Here is a 24,667-nt window from a genome sequence, read left to right as displayed (position 1 = left end):
CTCAATCCCAATCACCTGTGTGCACTGCGACACGCACTACATCCCGGCTCGGTCAGTCACCATCAAGGCCGAACCAGGAAGCTGGCCAGTGGAGGTCGGGATTGTCAAGGATCTGCCGGTGCCCCTGCTCTTAGGACGAGACTGGCCGGGGTTTGAACAGCTGTTGGCCCATGCTGTCCAACCTGCCAGCCGCCGGGGGCAACGCCGCAAGGGTCCCAACCGGAGGCCACCAAAAATTCCGTTGCTGCTAGCCACTGACAGCGAACGGGATGGTGAGTTGAGAGTGATTGCCCCTAATGTGTATTCTGACTTGTTCCAACAGATAACGGAAGGGGGCGCATTTGGCGAGGAACAACGAGAGGATGACCGTCTCGAGTTGGCCCACTCGCACCAACGATTTAGGGACCGGTTCCATTGGCCCGGGTTGGACGAGGAAGTAAGACGCTACTGCCAGAGCTGTCCGGTCTGTCAAAGAACAACCCCATGGCGACCTCCCCCCAGCCCCCTCATACCCCTGCCCATCATCGAAGTCTGCCCGGGGACATGAGTACATCCTAGTCATAGTGGATTATGCGACTCAGTACCCAGAAGCAGTGCCACTGAGGAAACCCACCTCCAAGAACATCGCTCGAGAGCTATTCCTACTGTTCAGCCAAGTCGGCATCCCGAAAGAGATCCTCACCGACCAGGGCACCCCGTTTATGTCCCGGCTCATGGCAGACGTATGCAAGCTGCTGCGAGTGAAACAACTCCACACCTCGGTTTATCACCCCCAGACAGACAGATTAGTGGAGCATTTCAACCAGACCCTAAAACGAATGCTGAAGCGTGTGGTAACCGAGGATGGGCGCGATTGGGACCTCATGACCATACGTGCTGTTTGGCATCAGGGAGGTGCCCCAAGCATCCTCTGGGTTCACGTCCTTTGAACTACTGTTTGGACGCCAACCCCGGGGCCTACTAGACGTCGCCTGGTAGGCCTGGGAGCGGCAGCCCTCACCACACCGAACAGTGGTTGAGCATGTGCGTGAGATGAAAGGATCGACAAAGTGATGCCCCTGGTGCGTGACCATCTGGCAGAGGCCCAACAGGCCCAGCAGCGCACGTATGACCGCCCTGCCCAAGCCCGTGAATTTCACCCTGGAGACCAGGCCCTGGTGCTGGTCCCCTGTGCCACGTCCAAGTTCCTGGCCACCTAGCAGGGACCCTACACCATGGTGGAATGGGCAGGGCCAGTAACTTATAGAATTCTGCAGCTGAGACGAAGACGAGCAGAGCAGATCTACCATATAACCTCCTCAAATGCTGGACCGATCCTGAGAGACGGGTCGCAGGGTTCGCCCAGACAGAGGCTCCAGTGGTAGATCTGAGGAACCAACTCTCCACGAATCAGGAGGAATTGGAAGCTCTGGTTGGACAGTTCAGCTACGTGTTTTCAAGTTGCCCCTGGCGGACCAACATGATCCATCACAAAAATGTGCACACCCCCTAGCACCATTGAACAGCAGCGTCCCTACCGGGTCCCGGAGGCTCACTGACAGGTTATAGAGGAGGAAGTACAACGGATGTTACAACTTGGGGTCATCGAAGAGTCCAGAAGCCCATGGTCCAGCCCGATCGTGATGGTTCCAAAGGGCGACGGCACCCTCTGCTTCAGTAACGATTTCCCGAAATTGTCTCCACCTTTGATGGATTCCCAATGCCCCGAGAAGACGAGCTCATCGAGCAGCTGGGCCGAGTGTGATGTATATCCACCCTGGATCTTACCAAAGGATACTGGCAAGTGCCCCTAGCCCCATCGTCCAGGGAAAAGACGGCATTCAGCACACCTAGTGGCCACTGGCAGTACACCGGGTGTTAGTCTTCGGACTACATGGGGCACCTGCCACCTTCCAGCGGATGATGGATATCCTCCTGAGACCCCACCAGGCATACGCAGCGGCTTACCTAGACGATGTAGTGAATCACTCGGAGCAATGGGAGGACCACCTAGACCATCTGCGGAGGGTGTTGACTGAACCGAGGAAAGCTGGACTCACCACCAACACAAAGAAGTGCCACCTAGGAGTATTGGAGGCACGCTACCTGGGCTATCAGATCGGAAGGGGTCTGATCATGCCCCAGGAACAGAAGGTGGAGGCAGTACACTCCTTCGGCCAACCAACCACTAAAACCCAGGTACATGCATTCCTTCGGTTGGCAGGGTATTATCGATGCTTCATACCTTACTTCACTATAGCCTGTCCCCTAACATACCTGAGCAAGAATGGGCAGCCTGAGAAGGTTCAATGGAGCCGCCCTGCAGAGGAAGCCTTCCAGAAGCTGAAGAACACCCTGGCCTCGGCTCCAGTCCTACATGGCCCAGACTTAAGCTGCCCCTTCCTCCTACAAACATATGCCTCGGATACCGGTTTAGGGACCGTCTTGTCCCAGGTCAAACAGGGAGAGGAACACCCCATAGTGTACATCAGCCGGAAGCTGACCCCAGCCGAAACCCAGTACGCGGCAGTGGAGAAGGAAGCATTGGCCATAAAGTGGGCCATTCTGGAGCTACGGTACTACCTACTGGGCCAGAGCTTCACTCTAGTAACCGACCACGCCCCCTTGCAATGGATGGCACGAGCAAAAGACTCTTAGCGCCAGGGTGACCCGCTGGTTCCTCGCGCTCCAAGATTTCCATTTCCGGATGCAACATCGAGCTGGGGCAGCCAACGGCAACGCGGACGGCCTGTCCAGGATGTTCAGTGGGTGGTCAGGTCTGTGTAAAAGCTCTCTCCCTCCCACCCCCATCCCCTCTGTCTGCTTCCAGGTCCAGGATGTCACTTGGGGGGGGGAATGTGGCGAGTATCCCATGCGCTTAAGTGTCGCCCTGGAATTGGTGCCCATTATCCAATAAATCCTGGAACGCAAATGCTGATCGGCCTCACCTGCAAACAATCAGCTGAAGAAGACTATTGTGTGGGTCGAAACTTTATATTTATTAAAAGATCTTCAATAAGCAATAAGTGCGAGCTCTCTTTTTTTGGATTTGAGACATTGTTTATACTCAGCACCTTACAAACATCATTCTGGTGTGCATGTGTTTTTGATAAACTGTAAATATATAGCTTGCACATTAATATAGAATTCAACTGATATGCTTAATTACTAATTTGTTTTAATTACCAAAAACATATTAGCTGTCTCTCAGCTGCCATTTTGTGCACAACTCTGACCCTGCATAATTCCTCATTTTTAAAAACATATGGAACATTACATTAAAGGTGCACTCAGTCACTTTTGTCTTTGTGTCATCTTGGACTTACACTGTATATTAGCAGCTTGGATGCAGCATCATTTAAAATCAGTAGTTTTCAGTTTCAGATGCATTATAGCAATTTAGTATTCACAGTCAGCCATGATTAATCATTGATGTGAAAATGATTATCAGATTGATATATCTGTTCTTGGTGGGTGTGGTCTTTAGGATATATCCCATTCAAGGCCTTCTAGCTGGCCTTGAGTGACGCAATCATGCTAAGTGATGTACGTCATTTGCGAGAGCGCGAGATCTTGCTGATGAGAGGGCTGTCATCACTGCCTCATCACCACTGAGAAAGAGATCCTTATGGATTTAAAAACCTGAGATGTTCTGCACTGTGCGATTTTGATTAATTAAACAGGAAATGAGGGCTGATTTTCACCTTAAGCAAATTGGTAAGTGCTTTTTGCATTTTTTTTTTTTATATTAATTTTTTATTGATTCCTATATTAACACATACAAGCAAGAACATATACAAACAGAATCAATACTTAACCCCCTCTATTACTACCCCCCCCCACCCAAAACAACATCCCAGTGGTCCCACATAATTATAGACACACAAAAACAAATATTAAAAAATAAAATAATTAATAAAATATAATTATTCACACACATAAATGTTACATCTCTCCACTGTCCCTCCCCGAGAGCCCTCCAAAAATGCCAAATATTTGCCCCATTTTCCCATAAACAAGTCCTAATTACCCAGTCCTCTAGATACCCCTTCTTCAAATGCTGCCACCCTCCCCAACTCTGTACACCACTCTAGAAATGATGGCACTCTGTCGGACTTCCAACCCCTTAAAATGACTTGTCTGCCAATCATAACACTTGTTAAAACCCAATTTTTTATGAATTTGTCCCCCAAATGTATGACAGCTCTGTCACCCAAAATACAAAGTCTGGGGCAAAGCAAAACTTGAGTGCCCAAAACATCAAACAAATAGCTCTGCACCTTCATCCAAAAATCTTGAACTTTAACATACCCGCAAAAGGCATGAGTTGTGTCTCCAACTTCTGATTGACAACGCCAGCAGTTGGGTGTGTCTTTAAGACCAAGCCTATATAATCTAGAGGGGGTCCAGTAAAATCTATGTAGAATCTTAAATTGCATAAGGCGGTTCGCCTTATCGCATCTCTAGATGCAGACTTGACATTTTTTAGAATCCTAGTCCACACTTCTTCCTCCAATACCAAATTCAAATCTTTTTCCCATAATCTCTTGATAGAAGCTAAAGCTCCATCCCCCAGACACCGAACCAGCAGGGAGTAATACACTGATGCCTCATGACCTTTTCCAAAATCAGTAATCACCTCTCCCAAAGCATCTGCCGCTTTAGGGGGGTGTGTGCTACTCCCAAAAATAGTACAGAGCATGTGGCGCAGCTGTAAATTCCTATAAAACTGAGATCTGGGAATCCCAAAATGATGACACAGATTCTCAAAAGATCTCAACACTCCACTCTCATACAGGTCGCCGAGTGTAACAATCCCTCTCGCAATCCACTCTGACCAACAGAAAGGGGACTTATTGATACATAATTTTGGATTCAGCCATATGCTTGAGGCAACATTTAAATAAACATCCAAATTAAATACTCTGGCCACTCTTGTCCAAATCATGTGCAAATGTGAAATAACGGGGTGTGACTTAACTTCTCCAGTTAGTTTAATAGAAAGACTTTGCAATGGTGAAATAGGGGCAAGGACTTCCTGTTCAATAGAAAACCAGGGAGGGGCTCTTTCAGGTGGAAGCGACCAATGAGCCAAATGCCTGAGACTGAACGCATAATAATAAAACAAAATCTTGGGTAAGCCTAACCCACCTTTGTCAATCGGCCTATGTAATTTGTTGGAATGTAGTCTGGGACGTTTACCATTCCAAATGAAGGACTTCGCTATGCTATCAAACTGCTTAAAATAAGAGAGGGGGACATCTACAGGGAGAGACTTTTGCAAGTAGTTAAATTTTGGAATACAATTCATTTTAATAACATTAATCTTCCCAATCATCGATAAATGTAATGAAGCCCATCTGTCCACATCGCTCGAAAACCTTTTTATTAAAGGGTCAAAATTAACACTAACTAAATCAGACAAATTTGCTGGGAATAAAATACCCAAATACTTAATGCCCTGTTTGGGCCACTGAAAGGCGCCCGGCTGGAAAGCCGTTACTGGGCAGTATGCTGTCAGAGCCAAAGCTTCGGATTTAGACCAATTGACTTTGTATCCTGAGAACTTGGAAAAGGAATTAATAATTCTGTGGAGGGCAGGCATAGATCTAGTGGGGTCGGAGACGAATAATAAAATATCATCTGCGAAAAGCAGAAGTTATGTGCCATACCTCCCGCCTCCACCCCTGGAAAATCATCCTCCTTTCTTATCGCAGCTGCTAATGGTTCCAGGGCAAGACAGAACAATAATGGGGAAAGAGGGCAACCCTGCCGGGTGCCCCATCCAGAGTAAATTAATCTGAAATTAGTCCATTTGTTTATACCGCTGCAACAGGGTGTTTATAAAGTAACTTAATCCAACCAATGAATGTACTCCCGAACCCATACATTTCTAAAATCTTAAAAAGATAATCCCATTCTACCATATCAAACGCCTTTTCGGCATCAATTGAAATGGCAGCGACCGGAGACTGATAATTCGCTACTGACCACATGATATTAATGAAACGCCTGATGTTATCAGAAGAGCTGTGGCCCCGAATAAACCCCACCTGATCTATATGTATAAGAGATGTCATAACCTTACTTAAACGATTAGCCAAAATTTTGGACAACATTTTTACATCTAGCTGGATCAGAGAAATTGGTCGGTAACTTTTACACACACACAGATCTTTGTCCTTTTTAAGAATCAGACTGATCCGGGCTTGTGTCATGGTTGGAGGAAGCTTTCTATTCTTTAATGATTCTGTATAAACTTCTAACAAAAGTGGAGCCAGTTCTGTAGCATAAAATCTAAAAAATTCAGCAGCAAAACCATCTGGCCCCGGAGATTTGCCTGTAGGTAAGGCCTTAATTACCTCGTCAAGTTCCTCCAAGGTTATCTCAGAATCAAGACAATTTCTTTGCTCAGTCGTCAGTTTAGGAAGTTTTAATGGTTCCACAAAGTTTCTAATATCTTCATCAATAGACGAAGACGTAGAACTATAAAGATCAATATAAAATTATTTAAAAGCATTATTAATATCAGTGGCCGAGGTAAATATTTCACCACCAGCAGATTTCACTGAGGGAATAATAGAAAAAGACTCTCTCTGCTTTATATATCTAGCCAAAAGCTTCCCTGCTTTGTCCCCTGACTCAAAGTATGACTGTCTTGCCCTGAATAACCAAAACTCCACTTTCTGTGACAAAATAGCATTATATCTGTAATTCAATCTAGTCAATTCTCTGAGGCCATCAGACGACATTCTGCGCTTCAGCTCTGCCTCTGCACTTTTAATATTCTCTTCCAACTCCACAAGTTCTCGTGCTTTGGATTTTATGGTGAATGAGGCATACTGTATGATCCGACCCCTAAGAACTGCCTTAAGTGCTTCCCAAGCCATGCCCACAGAGGATACCGAGGACCAGTTGGTCTCCATATAAACATTGATTTCAGTCTTTAACATTTGTTGGAAATCAGGATTTTGCAAAAGGGATACATTAAAGCGCCAACTATAGGATTTATTTTTCTCCGTATGTGGCAACATCTCCAAACTCACCAGGGCGTGATCCGAGACTAAAATGAGCAATCAATTGAGCAATCCGCAACAGATGAAATGAGGGACTTAGATATCAAAAATAAATCTATTCTAGAATAAATCTTATGGATTGATGAAAAAATGTATAGTCCCTACCAGATGGGTTCAAAAGTAGCCAAATATCTGCAAGACCAAGATTTTTACACATCCTGTGAAGCGTCAGTGTTGCTCTAGGGGGCTTACACACTTTTGCTTCACTGTGATCAGGGACTGAGTCCATCAAAAGATTAAAGTCTCCTCCCAATATTATATCATGAGGGGTGCCAGCGGCTTGCAACATCCCTTCAAGATCTATAAAAAAGCCCTGATCATCAGCGTTAGGTGCGTAAATATTAGCCAAAATCAACCTTTGCCCCTGAATTTCAGCTAAAACAATAATGACTCTTCCTAATTTATCTTTAATCTGTTTGAGAAATTTGAATTGTAGATGTTAATTAATCAATATAATGACTCCCCTGCTCTTACCTGAGCCAACACTAAAGAAAACATGTCCACCCCATATCTTCCCAACTTTTTTCAGCTTCCTGTGGGGAAAGATGTTTTTCTTGAAGAAACACTATATCATATTTCTTACGCTTAAGAAAATAAATAACCTTCCTTCTTTTTATGGGGTGCCCCAACCCATTTACATTCCATGTGGAGAGAGACAACTTATTCATATTAACATTTGACATTTTGATATAATAAAAATAAATATGTCAAAAACAAGATTATACAGACCACATACCCCATTAATGCAACAATCAAACCCTGAACTTCCCCCCGAACAAAACTAACAGAAAAAAGAAAAACGTGCACATTAACCCCGCGCACGAAAGCGCCAACCGGCGTCAATCCCTTAGAACTCAAAGAGTCCATGTACGCCTACGAGAGCCCCCGCGACAACTTTGCCATCGGATTGCTCAAGTCCGGTGCTTCTATACAAATTTTGTAAGGCAAAATTACATAACAGAAAATACTTTGTAAAACAGACCCCAGCCAACAGGCAGAATAACAGAAAAAACATGTAGATTCATTCACAGAACCGTCTCGAAGGTGTGTTCCTCCACAAAACAAACTCCAGCTGATATAAAGCCGTTCAGTTTCCTCGGACAGACAAGCAATTGCTCAGTGAGCCGGCTGTTATGAGTTCAGCGGATGACATAATCATTCCAATGTCCCGTAAAAATACTCAACAAAACAGACTCCAGCCAGCAGGAGGAATAAGCACAAAGAACAAACAGATTTATCCACAGCTGTTCCAAAGGAGTGATATTCAACAGAACAAGCTCCAGCCACTAGGCGGAGCCAGCACGACAAACTAAACCAGCATCCCAGTTCCTCGGATGATCAAGAGCCAAACTAACTCGGAGACCGCAAAAAAAAAAAAAAAAAAAAGAAATTACACCATAACTTGCTCAGCTGTCAACTTTATAAAAGACGTCCTTTATGTGAGCATGTAGATATTTTGCGGTCATCCAAAGTGTCCATTCTCGATCTGGCCGGAAACTTCATTGTAAAAAAGATCTTCCGTCAATGCAGAAGTTTCTTGGAGTCATGCCACAAAACAAACTCCAGCCGCTAGGCGGAGCCAGCGCAAAAAGAAACAAAAATGGCACCCAGCTTCCTCAGATAATAGAGTCACTGAACCACGAGTCAGTCCACCAATATAAGAAACATCAAATGGCTTACTCCAATGTATTTATAAAGGAGAGTGCCTGTTTTGGACATGTAAATACTTTGCGACCATTCTTCCGTTTCAATTCTCAGTTTGGCCGGAAACATCAGAGCAAACGAGATCTTTTCTGATATGAGAGTTTCTTACATTCCTTGAACCAATCGCGTTTCTCTCTTGTCGAATTCGCAAAGTCCGGGAACAAGAAAATATTATGGTTCTTCCAAGAAAGCTTCCCTTTGCTCCTCGCCTGGCGCAACACGAGATCTTTATCTGATGATCTCAGAAATTTGGCCAAAATCGATCGGGGCCTATCTCCCTCAGCAGATCTGCGAGCCGGGACTCTGTGAGCTCGCTCGATTTCCAGTTTATGGCCTGTTATATCGAGCAGACTCGGGAAGAGCTCGTCCAGGAATTTCACCATATCTCTGCCCTCTTCATGCTCAGGAATTCCAACAATTCGTATGTTATTCCTTCGGCTCATATTTTCAAAATATTCCATTTTTTCCTAAATTAATTCCAAATCTGTTTTGGATGTGGGCGGATTAGCGGATAATTCCCTTTCCGATGACTCAAGATAATCGATTCGTTTTTCAACTTCTGTCACTCTTGTAAACAACTCAGAGAATTTTGTTTCCATCGCCGTAATCAATCGACGTATTACAGCAAGATCCTACAAGTCAGCAACAACCTTCGTCTGCATCACCGACATGTTGGACAGTTGACGCTGAATTTCATCTACCGACGTGCCGTCCAAAATCGAGTCCCCGTCTCGCAGTCCCGTCAGAGGCCTCAGCTTGAACACGTAAGTGTCTTTTAATGTCTCCAGAGTCTGAGGATTTTGATTTCTTTGCCATGTTTACCTCAAAGAGCAAGTATGTAACTGGGTGTACCGAATCTCATCGGATTATAACTGTGAAAATATGAAAATAATTAAAAAAAACTAGCATAGTTCGCAGAGCTCGTGTCTCACACGTCTGCTTCTCGCATGGCGTCCCCGGAAACTCGCTTTTTGCATTGTTATAGCAACATCAGGAGTTTTCTAAGTGTAAATTAGCCTGCTGGAGCATTCAGTGTCAGATCAAGTTATGAAAAGTAACCGTGTACTCTTGACGAAACAAAATTTCTTTCAAGCAACTCTATTTAAATCGCAAATATTATAGAGAGGTTTTTCTTCATATTAGACCTCCTTGGTTCTGGCTTTCATGCGTGGACGTGTTTTTAAAATGTCAATTGGTATTATTAGTTGACTGCCACGTAATGTATGAGACATTACGGTGTCTTATTCATTGTGAAACTGTGTTTACTTAATGGCATGAATCACACTGAAGGCCTAGACTTAAAATGCACGGCCGCCGTTGTTAATCAGTGAATGAAAGTGTCAAATAACAGGAAGGTTACTGAGATTAACCAAGTATTATTCATGTGATTCTAACATGGTAGCCCCCATGTGCGGACCCTCTTCATGTAGAATAAAAAGCTTTTATAAGGCTACTGATATGACTGGAGTCTTCATTTTAATGTGAGTGGTCATGATTTCCTACATATTTTGCAAAATTACAATTCATGTCTTTAGGAGTTAAACTTTTTTTAATGAGGAAAAGAATTACTGAGTGCACCTTTAAATTGTGATGCCCAGGAAGTTACATCATTTGGACCATTTTATGGCAGGAAAACAAGTAACATTATAATTTAATTCCAATTATTAAATTTGTACACACACTGTAGTGCTGGCTTCAACACTTTTAATATGAAATATGTAAATCAATAACTTAAAACCAACTAAACCTGCAGTCCTGTTACTCATTCTGTTTTTACACTTACAGGTAAGAGCCAGTCACCTTTTAGATACAGATAATGCATGCGCATTAGATATATACAAGCCTGGAAAATTGCTGGGTTTTATTTCTTTGTAATCTGACGTAAAGAAGCACATTTTATGACACCAGTGTTTTCAGATTGTACAGCTGATTTGAAATATGTTCTTTGATCGTAATCTTGACAAACTGTATTGGAGATTTCAGTCTTTCCCAAGTAGAAAGGAGCTGCCCGAGAGCGTTCCAAAGATGGCCACCAGTGGACTGACTTGCTATAAAGTAACAGTAAAGTGCAATACAACAATCATCTCTTACAGTACACACACAATTTTCAAAGACAGGCCACTAAATTAATACACCCACTATTTATTACACTCTTTCCAGTGTCACACAATACAATTCATAGAACAGAATATATGACCCATATCATATTAGATTCAAGAGTAGGCAAAACCAGATGAATGAAAGTCTAATAATATCGGTCCAAAATGATGTATCTATATCCAAATGATTCTAAAATTTAGATATACTCAGTCACTGGTAATGAATGGTGAAAAGTTATTTTCTCTTTTTTTTTAACCAGAGTAATCTTGCATGATGCCCAAAAGTAATAAAGTTATGTTTGTAATCTGAACTAAGTGCAACAATTTATTTTATTTTAATTTTGTACAATATTTATTTATTACACTTCATACACAAGATTTTTCTTTTAGGATACATTCCTCTTCGGGCATTGCATTAAAAAATCAGTTCAACCTGGCAACATCCTAATGCAGGTGAGGAGAATATAGCAGCCTACACATGATACAGGTGTTTTATATACAGTAGTTTCTCATACAGATGTAATATATGCTTCCACACAAAAACGCACCACTTGATGACATGTCTTCTGAGGAAATCATCTCAAATGTAAACATGAAACGCTTGCCTGCTAATAAATTTTTATTGGCCAGATATTTTACACATTACCTAAGATATGAAAGAGGCAAATGCGTGTTTCATGTGATCAATGTGATGTAGAGGTGGAGCTCTCATCTCTGGCCCCTGAGAGCTGCATGAAGAGTTCACCCAGTTCACTGACCTCATCTTCATACCCAGGCACCCCACGATGCTCACGCTCATTAATGAAGTCCCACAGATGCACTGAGTTAAGAAACTGAAAAACCAAAAGATAAGAAAAAACAACAGGTTAGCATAATAAACTATATTACTTACTTACTTTCATCATATTGTCTTCACATAACACTCCTTACCCTGTAGTAAAATCATTGTGACACAAGGTCTCAGATTAATGTCATTATACACATGTCATTGACCCATCACAATCAAGTATTCCAGGGAGCTGTGTAATAAATCCTTGTGTATGGTGTGTGTGCTTTTTACCCGAATGTTACCCTCTGCGCTGAGTTGTTTGCGAGGTTTGTCGGGCTCTGCTCGCACCCCATCAGGGTAAGCATGCATGTAAAAACACTTTCCTCCAAACGGGCATGTGCCTCTGCCCTGATCAAAGTATTTACACGGCTTCTTACTGCAAGATAAAAGAGTCATATATCAATTACTGGATTATGAAACAATTTCCGGTACATTTTTTTAAAAGAATAGCTGGGTATTTAACATGAAATGTCAAATCAGTGACAGCTGTATCCTGCAGTGTGGGCCAAATTTTTTCTAATACTAGAATAATTATTACACATGCAGTTTTTTTTGTTTTGGTTTTTTTTTTTCCTATTAAAGCAATGTTCCGGGTTCAATACAAGTTGAACTCAATCGAACACATTTGTGGAATAATTTTGATTACCACAAAAAAAAGAATTAGACTCGTCTCTCCTTTATTTAAAATAAAAGCAATATCCAGGGTTCTTACTCTTTTCAAGGCACAATTTTCCAGGACATTTTGCACCCAACAAGTGTAAAATTTAAGCAAAAATACATGCGCCATTTAAATCAAGCTTTTATTTTGGCGTTTATGTGTGTTTGAGGTGGTAGATTCTCACCTCCAGATAAGGAGTTCGCTACATGGCCAAGTGTGATTATTAATCACGATAAAGCTGTGGTGGCATGGTAGCTCAGTGGTTAGTCTCACAACAAGAAAGTCTCGGGTTCAAGTCCTGGCTCAACTGGGCCTTTAGGTGTGGAGTTTGCATGTTCTCCCCGTGTTTGCATGGGTTTCCTCCAGGTGCTCCAGTTTCCCCCACAAGTCCAAAAACATGCAGGATAAGTGAACTGGAGACTAAATTGCCCCATAAGTGTGAGTGAGAGTGCCCCAGCCACTGGGGGTTGCATCAGGAAAGGGCATCTGGTGTAAAACCTTTGTCAAGTCAAATATGCGGATCACAGATGGTCCGCTGTGGCAACCCCTAACAGGAGCAGCCAAAAGATGATAAAGCTGTGAATTAAATAAATTTATAGTCTGTATGTGCATCACACTTCAAAGTGTTTTGCTTTTTGTCATCTCACAAACAAGAGTGCATTTGATGATTATAATGAGGTGTTTTCAGTGTATGAGCAGCCAGCTTCACACATTCATTTTGAAGCACACTTCACTTGCAGATTATATATTTATTCAATTACATCACAGCCTTTTGCAGTTTAATTATCACACTAGGACATAGCGTAATTTTAATTGGATTAATTGTGCATTCAAACATTCATTTTCATCCAGATATGTCATATTCCATGACATTCTGCATTTTATAGCTAATGACATTTTTATGGCTAGATTTCATGATTCTGTCTGGGTTTTCCGCATACTATGTGGTAACTGCGGTATAAGCAGACTCCGATTGTTGAATTATTGAAAATAAATTCACATCATGAGGTGTAAAGGCTGAATCAACAAGCTACCAACTACCAAAAAAAAAAAAAACAGTGGTCCAAACGTCATTGTTGACTAAATTTATAACTTAAATGTTTTTGTGGTTGACACAATAGCAATGTTGGAACGCAAAAATCGTATTTTGTACTATATCAGTCTTTAAACTATTTCACTGGAGCAAAGAAGAGATGACAGCAGATGAGCAGAGGAAGTATATGACAGGGATTAGTTCATGACCATAAACCACTGACGCTGTTTCACAACACGCAGCCGTCGGCAGTGACAAAACAATAATAATTTGTGTATTTGATTCCTATTCCAAGTTCCGATCGTTACCATGTTTTGTACATGTAACAAAAACCTTGTTAGCAACACAGTCAAACAGTTCTATTACACTCAAATATTTTCCAGGACAAATAATTATTTTCCAGGACATTTAGGTATTTTTCTAATTTTCAATTACTTTTCCATGACTGAAAAACTGCATTGAATAATCCCAGGTTTTCCAGGATGCATGGGAACCCTGAAAATCACTGTTACAGGCCTGAAAAGCACCACAATGGCTTAAGACTGTCTACACTTGACACTTAGAAGCGAATGTTCTGTGCACGGACAATCAGCTGTGAGCTGTAGCACCAAACGAGTGCAGTGTGTCAGAAATAGAACAAGGCATCTGTTTACAGTTGATGCTACGTGGTGCGATGGATGGATGCAGTGTAAACAGCATCCTTGATTATAATGAGAGCGATTTGCTTTTGATGTGATGTGTCCTGTGTACACAGAGTGAAAGGCACTTACAATGGAAGGGAAAAAGGGCCAGTACATAAACATTAAAATGCACACCTTTTCAAAAGTATTGCCACAAGACATACAGTCAGGGATTTACTGGTGTAACGCCGTTTAACAGATAACAAGGTAATCTTGGATATCATTTTACACAGATAAAGCAACATTTATAAGCAATATTATTACACTAAACTCATGTTAACATGAATAATGTCTTGTGGCTTTACTTTTGAAACAGTGTGCCTCACTGTAATGGCGATTTTGGCCCATTTTTCTTTTTCTTTTTTTATAAATAAAGGACAACACTATGCCACAATTGCTGTCGATTGAACTTAACTTGTATTGAACCCGGTACATTCCTTTACAGTTTTCTCAATTGTTTTTTTACATTTCTCCAAACTTTAGTCAGTGCTCTCCAACCAATTCACATAGCCAATGAATCAGACTCTTAATTTTGAAGAACAATTAACAACATTAATTAACAATAACAATTAACAACACTAACATCAAAACTATAGATGTGTTCTCTATTGAATTCATAACATATTCAGCTGAAATAATTTATCATAAAAATCCATGTTCATAGTAGTTCCTACTCTTTCTCTGGAAAGAGGAAATTTACTGTAAAAACAAAAAATAACAATCTCACAATATTGTATGGACCTAAGACAGCACAGTAAAGGACAGATGGTAATTGTCGACAATAGCCCCTTTCACACATGCAACCAGGTAAATTACAGGGACATCTTTGGGTTGCCTTTACTGGTAAATGAACCACATGTGCTGTTCACACGTACCATCAAAATGGACATTTATAGGTACTTATGATAGAACTTCTCATTAAGGGAAATTGCCAGAGTAAAACTGACCAGTATTTGCAAAAAGTTGTGTTCACACATGACCTCAATCATGAAAATTGCAGTAAATTTTCTGGAAAATGTTGTATGTGTGAAAGGGGCTATTGATTGTGGCATGAGACTAATGCCATTCCAACTTCTTTTTTTGTTGAGACTGAAGTCACTGTAGATCTATATCACATTAGGCCAAACCCTTTGTGTGTCTCAGAGAGACAATGATTCGTAATATGATCAATTAGAGAGACTCTAAGATCATTTGAGCCTGTCTCCTTTTCTCTACTCTTCTACCCTGCTGTCCTCTTTCTATCTGCTCACCATCAAAACACCACCTCCATCTGGTCTTTCCTCAACATTTTTTTTCCCTCTTCCTTTACGCACTCTACCTCATCTCAGTTTGCACCTCTTTTTCATCTTTCTCATTGTTTGTTTGCTCTGAATTTTCATTTTTAACCCTATTTATAGTCAGCAAAGTCATGATAGTTTTGTGAAAAACTTAGTAAATTGCATTTTCTATGCTGTGTGCATTACTAACACAATCACAGTGCTGTGGAAAAAGTAAGTGAACCTATGGATTTAATAACTGGTCGATCCTCCTCTGGCAGCAATAACCTCAACCAAGCATTTCCGGTAACAGCGGATTAGACCTGCACAACGTTCAGAAGGAATTTTGGACCATTATTCCTTACAGAACTGCTTCAGCTCAGCATATTCTTAGGATGTCTGGTGTGAACGGCTCTCTTGATGTCATTCCACAGCACCTCTATTGGGTTAAGGTCTGGGCTCTGACTGGGCCATTCCAAAAGGTGGATTTTTTTTTTTTTTTTAAACCAATCTGTAGTGGATTTACTTCAATGTTTAGGATCATTGTCCTGCTTCTACTGAGCTTCTTCTGGTGTAGAGCCACCCTGACATTATCCTGTAGGATATCTTGATAAACTTAGGAATTCATTTTTCCCTGATAGCAAGCAGTCCAGCAGTCCAGGCCCCAAAAGCAGCCCCAAATCATGATGCTCCCTCCACCGTCCTTCACCGTTGGGATGATATTGGTATGCGGTGCCCTTTTTATGCCTTACCTAGTGCTGCATGTTCTTCCCAAAAAATTAAACCTTAGTTTCATCAGTCTACAAAACATTTTCCCAGTAGCATTGTGAAGTGTTAAGGTGGTCTTTTGCAAACTTCAGGCAAGCAGCAATGTTTTTGTTGGAAAGCAGCGGCTTCCTTCGTAGTGTCCTGCCATGGACACCATACCTGTTTAATGTTTTTCATATAGTTGACTCATGAACAGTGATGTTAACCAGTTCCAGTGAATCCAATGAAGTCTTTAACTGTCACTCTAGGGTTCTTTTTTAACTCATTGAGCATTCCGCGGTGTGCCCTTCGAGTCATTCTGGCTGGACAGCCACTTCTAGGGAGAGTAGCCAAAGTACTAAATCATCTCCATTTATAGACAATTTGTCTAACTGTGGACAGATGAATATCTAAGCTCTTCAAGATAACTTTGTAACCCTTTCCAGCTTTATGCAAAGTAACAATTCTTGATCATAGGTCTTCTGAGATCTCTTTTTTGTGAGGAATGGTCCACATCAGCAGATGCTTCTTGTGAATAGCACACTCAAAATATTTGAGTGCTTTTTATAAGCCCAAGTAGCTCTAACCCACACCTCCAATCTCATTTCAGTAAAAGGATGCCAGGTCAGCCAAGGGCCTCATTTACTTTTCCACAGCACTGTGAATGTTTAATTGAAAACGTTCAATAAAGACATGGAAGATTATTTATGATTAAAGATTGTTTGTGTGTCGTTAGCTTAAGTACATTGTGTTTTGTCTATACTTGTGACTTTGATGAAGATGAGATCACATTTTATGACTAATTAATGCAGAAAACCAGCTAATTCCAAAGGGTTTACATACTTTTTCTTGCCACTGTATTATACAGAATCCTGTAGCAAACACTGCATTCTCTATTGAAACTTTAGGACCCTTTAGATGCAACTTTTCTAAGTATACTGGTAAGTCTGGTAAAAACATAACTGTTTAATAGTTGGTTCAAAACTGGAAAGCCATGTAAAACACACCTGACTCCAGACTTGAATTCCTCAATGAGTCTGTTCTTCTCCTCCTGGTCTTCCACCCAGTACATACTGGGTATGACAAACTCTGATACCACACGGCACTGAGGACAAGACCTGCACACAATGATCTCACATTACTTCACACCATTTAATTTTTCAGCTTGTCTATGTTCAGGAAACCAGAGCTAATATCAGGGTTTCTGGACTGGGTGACTCACTTTCTGATCTGGTTCTTGAACTGCTCGACGCAGCGCCACTGACGGATGCAGCTCAAGCAGTACGTGTGACAGCAGCTGGACAGGATGCCGAACCGTTGCTCAGATGGAGATGCTTTCTCATACACCACCTCCATACAGATACTGCAGACCTTATCCTGACTCTGTTGCACTGCAAACGCTCTTTCCATGTCCATCTCAAATGCCATCATACACACCTGAGACCAGACAGCATCATAATCATGTGACACAATAGTAGTTAGAAGGCCAACAGTTTCAAATATTTTTCCCATTCATCTTCCCCACAGGGATTTTATTATTCAATAAAGAGTTCTTGGACATGAACCAAATCAACTGGCTCCAATATGTTTATATGCTCCAGAAGTTTATAAAAAACATATTCCGATATATACAAAAGTAGTTCTTAGAGTGTAGGGAGACTCACTTGAAGTTTTAGAAGAATATCTCAGGTTCATACAATGCAAGTGAATGGATACTAAAACTATGAAGCTCCAAAAGCACATAAAGGTAGCATAAAAGTAATCCATGAGACTCCAGTGGTCTTCTGAAGCAATATAATAAATATTGGTGAGAAAGATCAATAAAGATCAATATTTAAGTCCTTTTTTACCATCACCACTTTCACATTCTTTTTTGTTTTTGGCGATTCGCATTATTTGTGCATATCGCCACCTCTTGGGCAGGGAGGAGAATTAAGAGTGAAAAAGGATTTAAATATTGATATGTTTCTCTCCCAAACTTATCATATTGCTTCTCAAGATATAGATTTAACCACTGGAGTCTTATGGACTACTTTTATGCTGCCTTTATGTGCTTTTGGAGCTTTAAAGTTTTGGTACCCATTCACTTGCATTGGACCTACAGAGCTGAAATATTCTTCTAAAAATCTTCGATTGTGTTCAGCTGAAGAAAGAAAGTCATACACATCTGGGATGGCATGAGGGTGAGTAAATGATGAGAGAATTTTCATTTTTGGTTGAACTATCCCTTTAACATTCACTGATAGTTTTATGCAAATTTCTAGATACCATCCATTAATGAATGATATAGGTTGTGTAAAAGTGCTGCAGGTGTATTCACTTAAGCCTATTTACTGGTAAAACAAAAAAAGAGCTTTTATCGTTCTTCTGTATTTGTTTTAGTTTGGCTTCTTCCATATTTTGTTTCAGACTTGGGAGCTTCCCAGGTGCACCTGAAGGGAGCAATACTCTGATTGGTGGGACTCTCTTCAGGATTGTGGGTAGTGTTGTTCTTAACCTGTAATTTAGCAATTAAATGTGATTTTCTTTTAATTAAGTTGAAATGACACTGACCTTGAGGTTTCTCCAAAAGCATATTTCATAACTTTTTTTTTGCTGAATGGGATTTTCAAAATGAATAGTGTAACATGAACGTAGCTAATGTTGGGATCACCTTTTCATGTGCTGCCCTTTGTTCAGGGTCATGTGGATGCAAAACTTGCAGCCGACATATTTCGCACATATCGCCGTGGAGATATGGGCACCTGTCGCCATAATGACACTGGCCTGCCGCCATGTAAGGGCACAGCTGAGGCTGTTGACTCATGTCTGGATAAGGGCTGGCAGTGGCTGAACTCTCGAGCCCGGAGCGGATGGCATCCAGGTAAGTATGACTTTTGCTGCTAGCTTTGTTGTCCCTGTAGTCCCAGCAATCCCCAACCTCCGTGCTTTCACCACTGTAAGCCCGAACTCTACTATCACAGCCCAGAGCTAAACAAGAGACACAACATATTCAAATGTCCTCATAATGCAGTTTATACAAGTCACTACAAAGCAACAGTAATGGACCTTATTCACAGTCATCTTTAATTTCTGACAGGAATTACGAGGCCCTGAGGGGCCACAATAGGTTCAATAGGTTGTGCTAGTTTTTTGGATCGTTCTGCTGACAAAACATAGAGAAAATTCATGTCAAAAATCAAATATGTCGCTACTGTGGATAAGGTCTATAAACATACATAGCTTTATTGTTGCAGTCCATATACACGGACCTTTTTACAACAATAATAATAACGTTTTATAATAATAAATTTAATAAGTTTTATAAAAATAAAAATCAATATTATTATTGATTTATTGATCATATTAATAATATTGATAATTTCTAATATTACCAACATGTATAATTATTTTAATTGTAATAGAATAAAACATTTATACAACTAATAAAAAATATTTTTATAAAAAAAAAAAAATTATTATTATTATTATTTATTAATTACTGATAATATTACCAACAAATAACATGTTATTGCAAAGGACTATATTTCATGTACTTCTTTATATCGCAACATTGCATATAACAATAAGAATTTAAAAAAAATCTGTCTTTTGTTTCTTTATTCTGTTCTAACTTCTGTAATACTCCAGCTATGAATAGAACTTGACAGTGCAATATTGCGGATATTGTTGGCTTTTGTATGGCAAATTGCTTATGTTTCTCATTTTGTAAGTCACTTTGGATAAGTCACTTTGCTAAATGACTAAATGTAAACAAGGCATGTCATGCAATATGTTAAAACTATCCAATAAACTTCAAATGTCTGGGTAAAGAAAAAGCATTGGATTCTCTTGAACAGTTTGGATTTGAATAACAAGCCTACCTTTGTCTCTCAACACTAGTGTTTTTTTTACATGTTTTGGTGGGGGTCCAGGTCCTGGCACTGGTGCTTCTACACTGCTGGCTCGGTTAGGGTGGTCTGTTGATGGACCGCTGCCACGACCAGGTTTGATATGGTCATATCTAATACAAAGACATGGTAAGCTTAAAATAAAAAAAATCAAAGCTTAAAATCAACAACGCTGGTCAACACTACAGTCATACAGTAGGGTCCACAAGTCTTTGACCACTAGTGAAATTTTTGTCAATTAAACAATTTTTTAAATTATAATTTTATTTAAATTATTATCAGCATAACAAGTTAAAAGTTTAAATGAAAAATCTACATGAATTTCAAAATTTCTTAGTATCTGAGCAGGGCTCCAAACTGCAACAAAATTTTCCTGCCGGTGCTACAAAATTTTGTTAGAGGTCACACTGGTGCAACTACAAAGTGGGCCAACTCTCTTTGACTATTGGCTACCATTTTCTATTACTTATTAGAAACATCAAACGGCAAATGCTCCAAAAGTGGACCATTATAAACAGCGCTGTGAGAACCAGTGTGAACCATAGAAATCACTGTACTTTTTTTTAACATCTTGCCATTATTTTTATTCATGAAGCAAGGGTTGTTACAACAGTGATGATAACGCCAGTGACAAATTTTCTTAAAGGCTGAATTTTTTAATATGGTGCAAATAGCATCACAAAACAAACACCACTGATCAGACTAAAATAAATATACCATATTAAATGCACCAATGTATCGGCTGTCAATATTTAGTGGCCAATTATTGACCAAATTAAAACCACCAGCATATCTGTCATAAGCATGAAAATGCTGATATGAAAATTTACTTATAATTAAAGGAATATTCCGGGTTCAATACAAGTTAAACTCAATCGACAGCATTTGTGGCATAATATTGATTACCACAAAAATTTATTTTGACTTTGACCCTCCTTTTCTTTTCTTTTTTTTTTCTTTAAAATAAAAAGCAAAAATGTGGGTTCCAGTGAAGCACTTACAATGGAAATGAATAGGGCCAATAAGTAAATGTTAAAAAACTAACTTATTTCAAAAGTGTAGTCACAAGACAAGCAATATGCGTGTTCACATGATTATAGCTTGATTAAACCACATACTAACCTTTTCTGTGTAAAGATATATCCAATTTTACAGCTTTGTTGCCATGACAATGTAGTCAAAAAATCCAAAAACCCTAAAAATAACGATTTAAACAACTTTACAGCTCAAAAAACACATGAGTTTTAACAGAAGAATTAATGCAAGTGCTTTTGATAAAATTATAAGCTTCACATTTCCGCCTTTAAATGCTCCAATAATTGCCCCCATTCACTTCCACTGTAAGTGCCTCACTATAACTTTGATTTTTTTTTTTTTTTTAAAGGAGGGACTAGTCTAACTTTTTTAGGGACATTTTTAAAAAAATGTTATGGTAAATCAACATTATGCCACAAATGCTGTCAATTGAGCTCAACTTCCATTAAACCCGGAATTATCCTTTATTACTAGTAAAACTTGTAAAAACTCTGTGAATTGAAATGCACAATCTGGAAATAACAATAGTCACAATATGTAGAAGAGTTGGAACTTCTAAGAACATGTAATATTACATTTTTATTCTTCTCGTTCTCACATTAATGCAGAAAAAACGGCATAAACCGACGTAACAGTTGTGAATGTGGCAATTACCTATAGGATACATGATGAGGGAATCCTTCCAAAACACTTTGAAACCAGAAGACTTTGACTTCTTAGATATTGGAAATTATATTTATTTGAAATATATATATATATATATATATATATATATATATACACACACACACACACACACACTGAACAAAAATATAAACACAACATGAAACAATTTCAAAGATTTTACTGAGTTACAGTTCATTTAAGGAAATCAGTCAATTGAAATAAATTCATTAGGCCCTAATCTAATCTAATCTAAGCAATGTGTATGGAAATTTCTGGGATCTTTTATTTCAGCTCATGAAACATGGGACCAACACTTTACATGTTGCGTTTATATTTTTGTTCAGTGTATATATAGGAAATGATTTATTGTTAGAACAGTAAAAAAGCTTTTGTTTCCTTTATACATTTTGTATGCATTCCTAAGTAAAACAACATCAGTGATCTGATGACAAAATAAGGGAAGTCGCAAAATATCACTATCAGCCTATAGTTTCTGTTAAAATCGGTATCTGTATCAGCCAAAAATTTACATATTGCATCTCAAAGTCTTTTACATGAACATTAAACAATGTAACCCCAATGACATAATTAAATTAATGTAAAAAAAAAAAAAATAGTTAAAATGTAAATTAATAACTTTTTTAACATGGTGGGAAAATCACTATATGCACATTTATGCAGCCTCTTCATCCTCTGAACTTTGTCAAAACATTTTATATTATTTATTAAAAGGATATGTTATAGAATGATGCCTTTAAATTGGGTTTCTTGACTATTTGAATTTTTTTTCATGACTAAAAAATGTCAAAGGACATGTTTGTCAGCATATATTGATAATTACCCGTTTAATTCACAACCACAACCAGAATAACAGTGTGCGCGAGATGCAACTCACCTGCACCTGTCTCCATAGGCACAAACTCCTCTCTGGTAGTATTTGCAGATAGTTGAAGGTTTGCTTGTGGTCAGATCATGAGAGAACATGCATCTGCTGCCCTCCCTACAAACACCATGGAGGAAATATCTACAGATATACAGAAAATACCATCAAACAACATGTCTGGGACATGGCACGTGAAACAACGCTTGAAGACGAGGCTTTTTATGAACTGCCCATGTAAACATGATGAAAAGCTCATTGATTTTAAACAATGAGTGCCTGCATGCTTTAATATCTAAGTTGAACGAATGAATGTTCATGAAGAACAAATGTGTAAATATAAGATGAGAAACAATTTCTGCAGTCAGACATGCGTCAGTCCTGCTGTACCATTGTGACTCGTGTCAAAGTCATGTTTGATTTTACCGATGACCTTTAATAAAGTGACATATCAATGGCCATATGACGACAATTTTGGTTGTCTTTACCTGCAGGTCACTTGTTTCGTTGACATGCCTTATCCCGTGGTGACATCAATGTGATATTAATGTTCCTGTCTACACAATTTTGTGCAGCCTGAAAATATATCCGACTAGATCTCAACGAAGCGACTCATCGGTTCCGTCATTGTAAGTGCCTCACTGTAACCTCCATTTTTTTATTTTTAAGAAAAGGAGGGTGTCGATTGAGCTTAATTTATATTGAACCTGGCATATACCTTTAATGAATTGACCGCTTGTCCGCTAATCTTCAACATGTTTTACACTAAACAATCCTTTTGGAATTAACTATGTGTGGAGTTTACTACAATAAAATTGCATTTTATAAGAGAACGCTTGGACGATTTTGTGCCTAACTCCCCATTAATCTGGCCCATTGTACAAAGGGGCCTCAGTTTGTTCCTGGGAAGCAGCAGATGCCCTAACCCCGCCACCACCGTAATCCAAACCATATGGAGTCTGTATGGATGAGTACCCTGCAAGGAACAACCACAGGCACCTTTCTCCCATCGCGATTCATTTGTATGGTATCCGCAAACGGTGACTTACTGTCGTAACACGTTAGTAGACCGCTACACTCTTTTCTGTGGAGGTTGTTATCAAATAAAATAAAATAATCTGTGCATCTGCTATACTGAGATAACAACCTCCGCGTTTTACCATAGGTGAGAGTTTAAATGTCAACTAGCATGTAACTAGCTTACGACAGTAAGTCACCATTTGCGGATACCGTACAAATGATTTGGGAGAGACGTAAACTGACACCTACCTGTCGAAAAATAGTAAACTCCACACATAGGCTATTGCATAATGTAATATAATTGGTGGTGTTGTCTGGGTTTCATAAATTATATAAAATATTACTTTTTATGTAATTCTGTCCCTGTGCAATAATTGTGTATTTTATTTTTTATCTCCTTTCCCCAATTTAGAACCTCTACTTAGAAGGTGCTCATGGTGGCGCGGTTACTCACCTCAATCCGGGTGGCGGAGGACAAGTCTCAGCTGCCTCCGCTTCTGTGGAGGCTCATGCTACTCTCTGCGATCCATGCACAACTTACCACGCGCCCCATTGAGAGCGAGAACCACTAATCGTGACCACGAGGAGGTTACCCCATGTGACTCTACTCTCCCTAGCAACCGGGCCAAATTGGTTGCTTAGGAGACCTGGCTGGAGTCACTCAGCACAACCTGGATTCGAACTCGCGACTCCAGGCGTGGTAGTCAGCGTCAATACTCGTTGAGCCTTCGAAACAAAACACATATTGATTTTTTCATGGCCCGTGCAATAATGTTTTATGAAAAAATCAATATGTGTTTTGTTTCGAAGGCTGCATCCTCCGTAGGTCGCATTTGTCGGTCGCATACATCATCAAGGCTGTCTCGTTTCAGAAAAGTAGGACACTCTGAATGCAGCCTTCGAATGTGACCTTCTTTCATGGGAATTCGGAGGATGCATGAGGTGTATCCTATATGGGCACTCACAACCCACAATTTTTTGTCTAAAATGTCTAAAAAAATTATGCCAATTTGCCTGTAAATATGATGTTCAAACGCAAGTAATGTTAATTCCCAAGTTGAAGTACCTCAGTAGACAGGTGCAGAGTATATAATATGTATAATTATATTAATATA

General features: G+C 39.9%; 1 protein-coding gene across 3 annotated transcripts; it reads right to left on the bottom strand.

Annotated features, from left to right (window-relative positions):
• Positions 1-11,170: 11,170 nt before the first annotated feature.
• On the bottom strand, positions 11,171-23,971 carry LOC127425959 (E3 ubiquitin-protein ligase makorin-2-like). 3 transcript variants are annotated; one of them, XM_051672337.1, is made up of 8 exons: positions 23,021-23,971; positions 22,548-22,676; positions 19,925-20,085; positions 18,715-19,031; positions 17,284-17,498; positions 17,069-17,179; positions 11,919-12,063; positions 11,171-11,691 (listed from the first exon to the last, which is right to left on the bottom strand). In XM_051672337.1, the coding sequence occupies exons 1-8, from the start codon at positions 23,044-23,046 to the stop codon at positions 11,542-11,544; spliced, it is 1,254 nt and encodes a 417-aa protein (XP_051528297.1). In that variant the 5' UTR covers positions 23,047-23,971; the 3' UTR covers positions 11,171-11,541. The 3 variants fall into 3 exon arrangements, 2 of the variants coding, with proteins under 2 accessions (XP_051528297.1, XP_051528298.1); XM_051672338.1 differs by having other exon boundaries at positions 19,925-20,064; XR_007894711.1 differs by lacking the exon at positions 11,171-11,691 and adding an exon at positions 12,530-12,892 and having other exon boundaries at positions 11,920-12,063.
• Positions 23,972-24,667: the final 696 nt, after the last annotated feature.

The sequence above is a fragment of the Myxocyprinus asiaticus genome, chromosome 35 (genome assembly GCF_019703515.2).
Source record: "Myxocyprinus asiaticus isolate MX2 ecotype Aquarium Trade chromosome 35, UBuf_Myxa_2, whole genome shotgun sequence".
NCBI classification, from domain to species: Eukaryota; Metazoa; Chordata; class Actinopteri; order Cypriniformes; family Catostomidae; genus Myxocyprinus; species Myxocyprinus asiaticus.
This window is presented reverse-complemented; position numbering and strand designations above follow the sequence as displayed.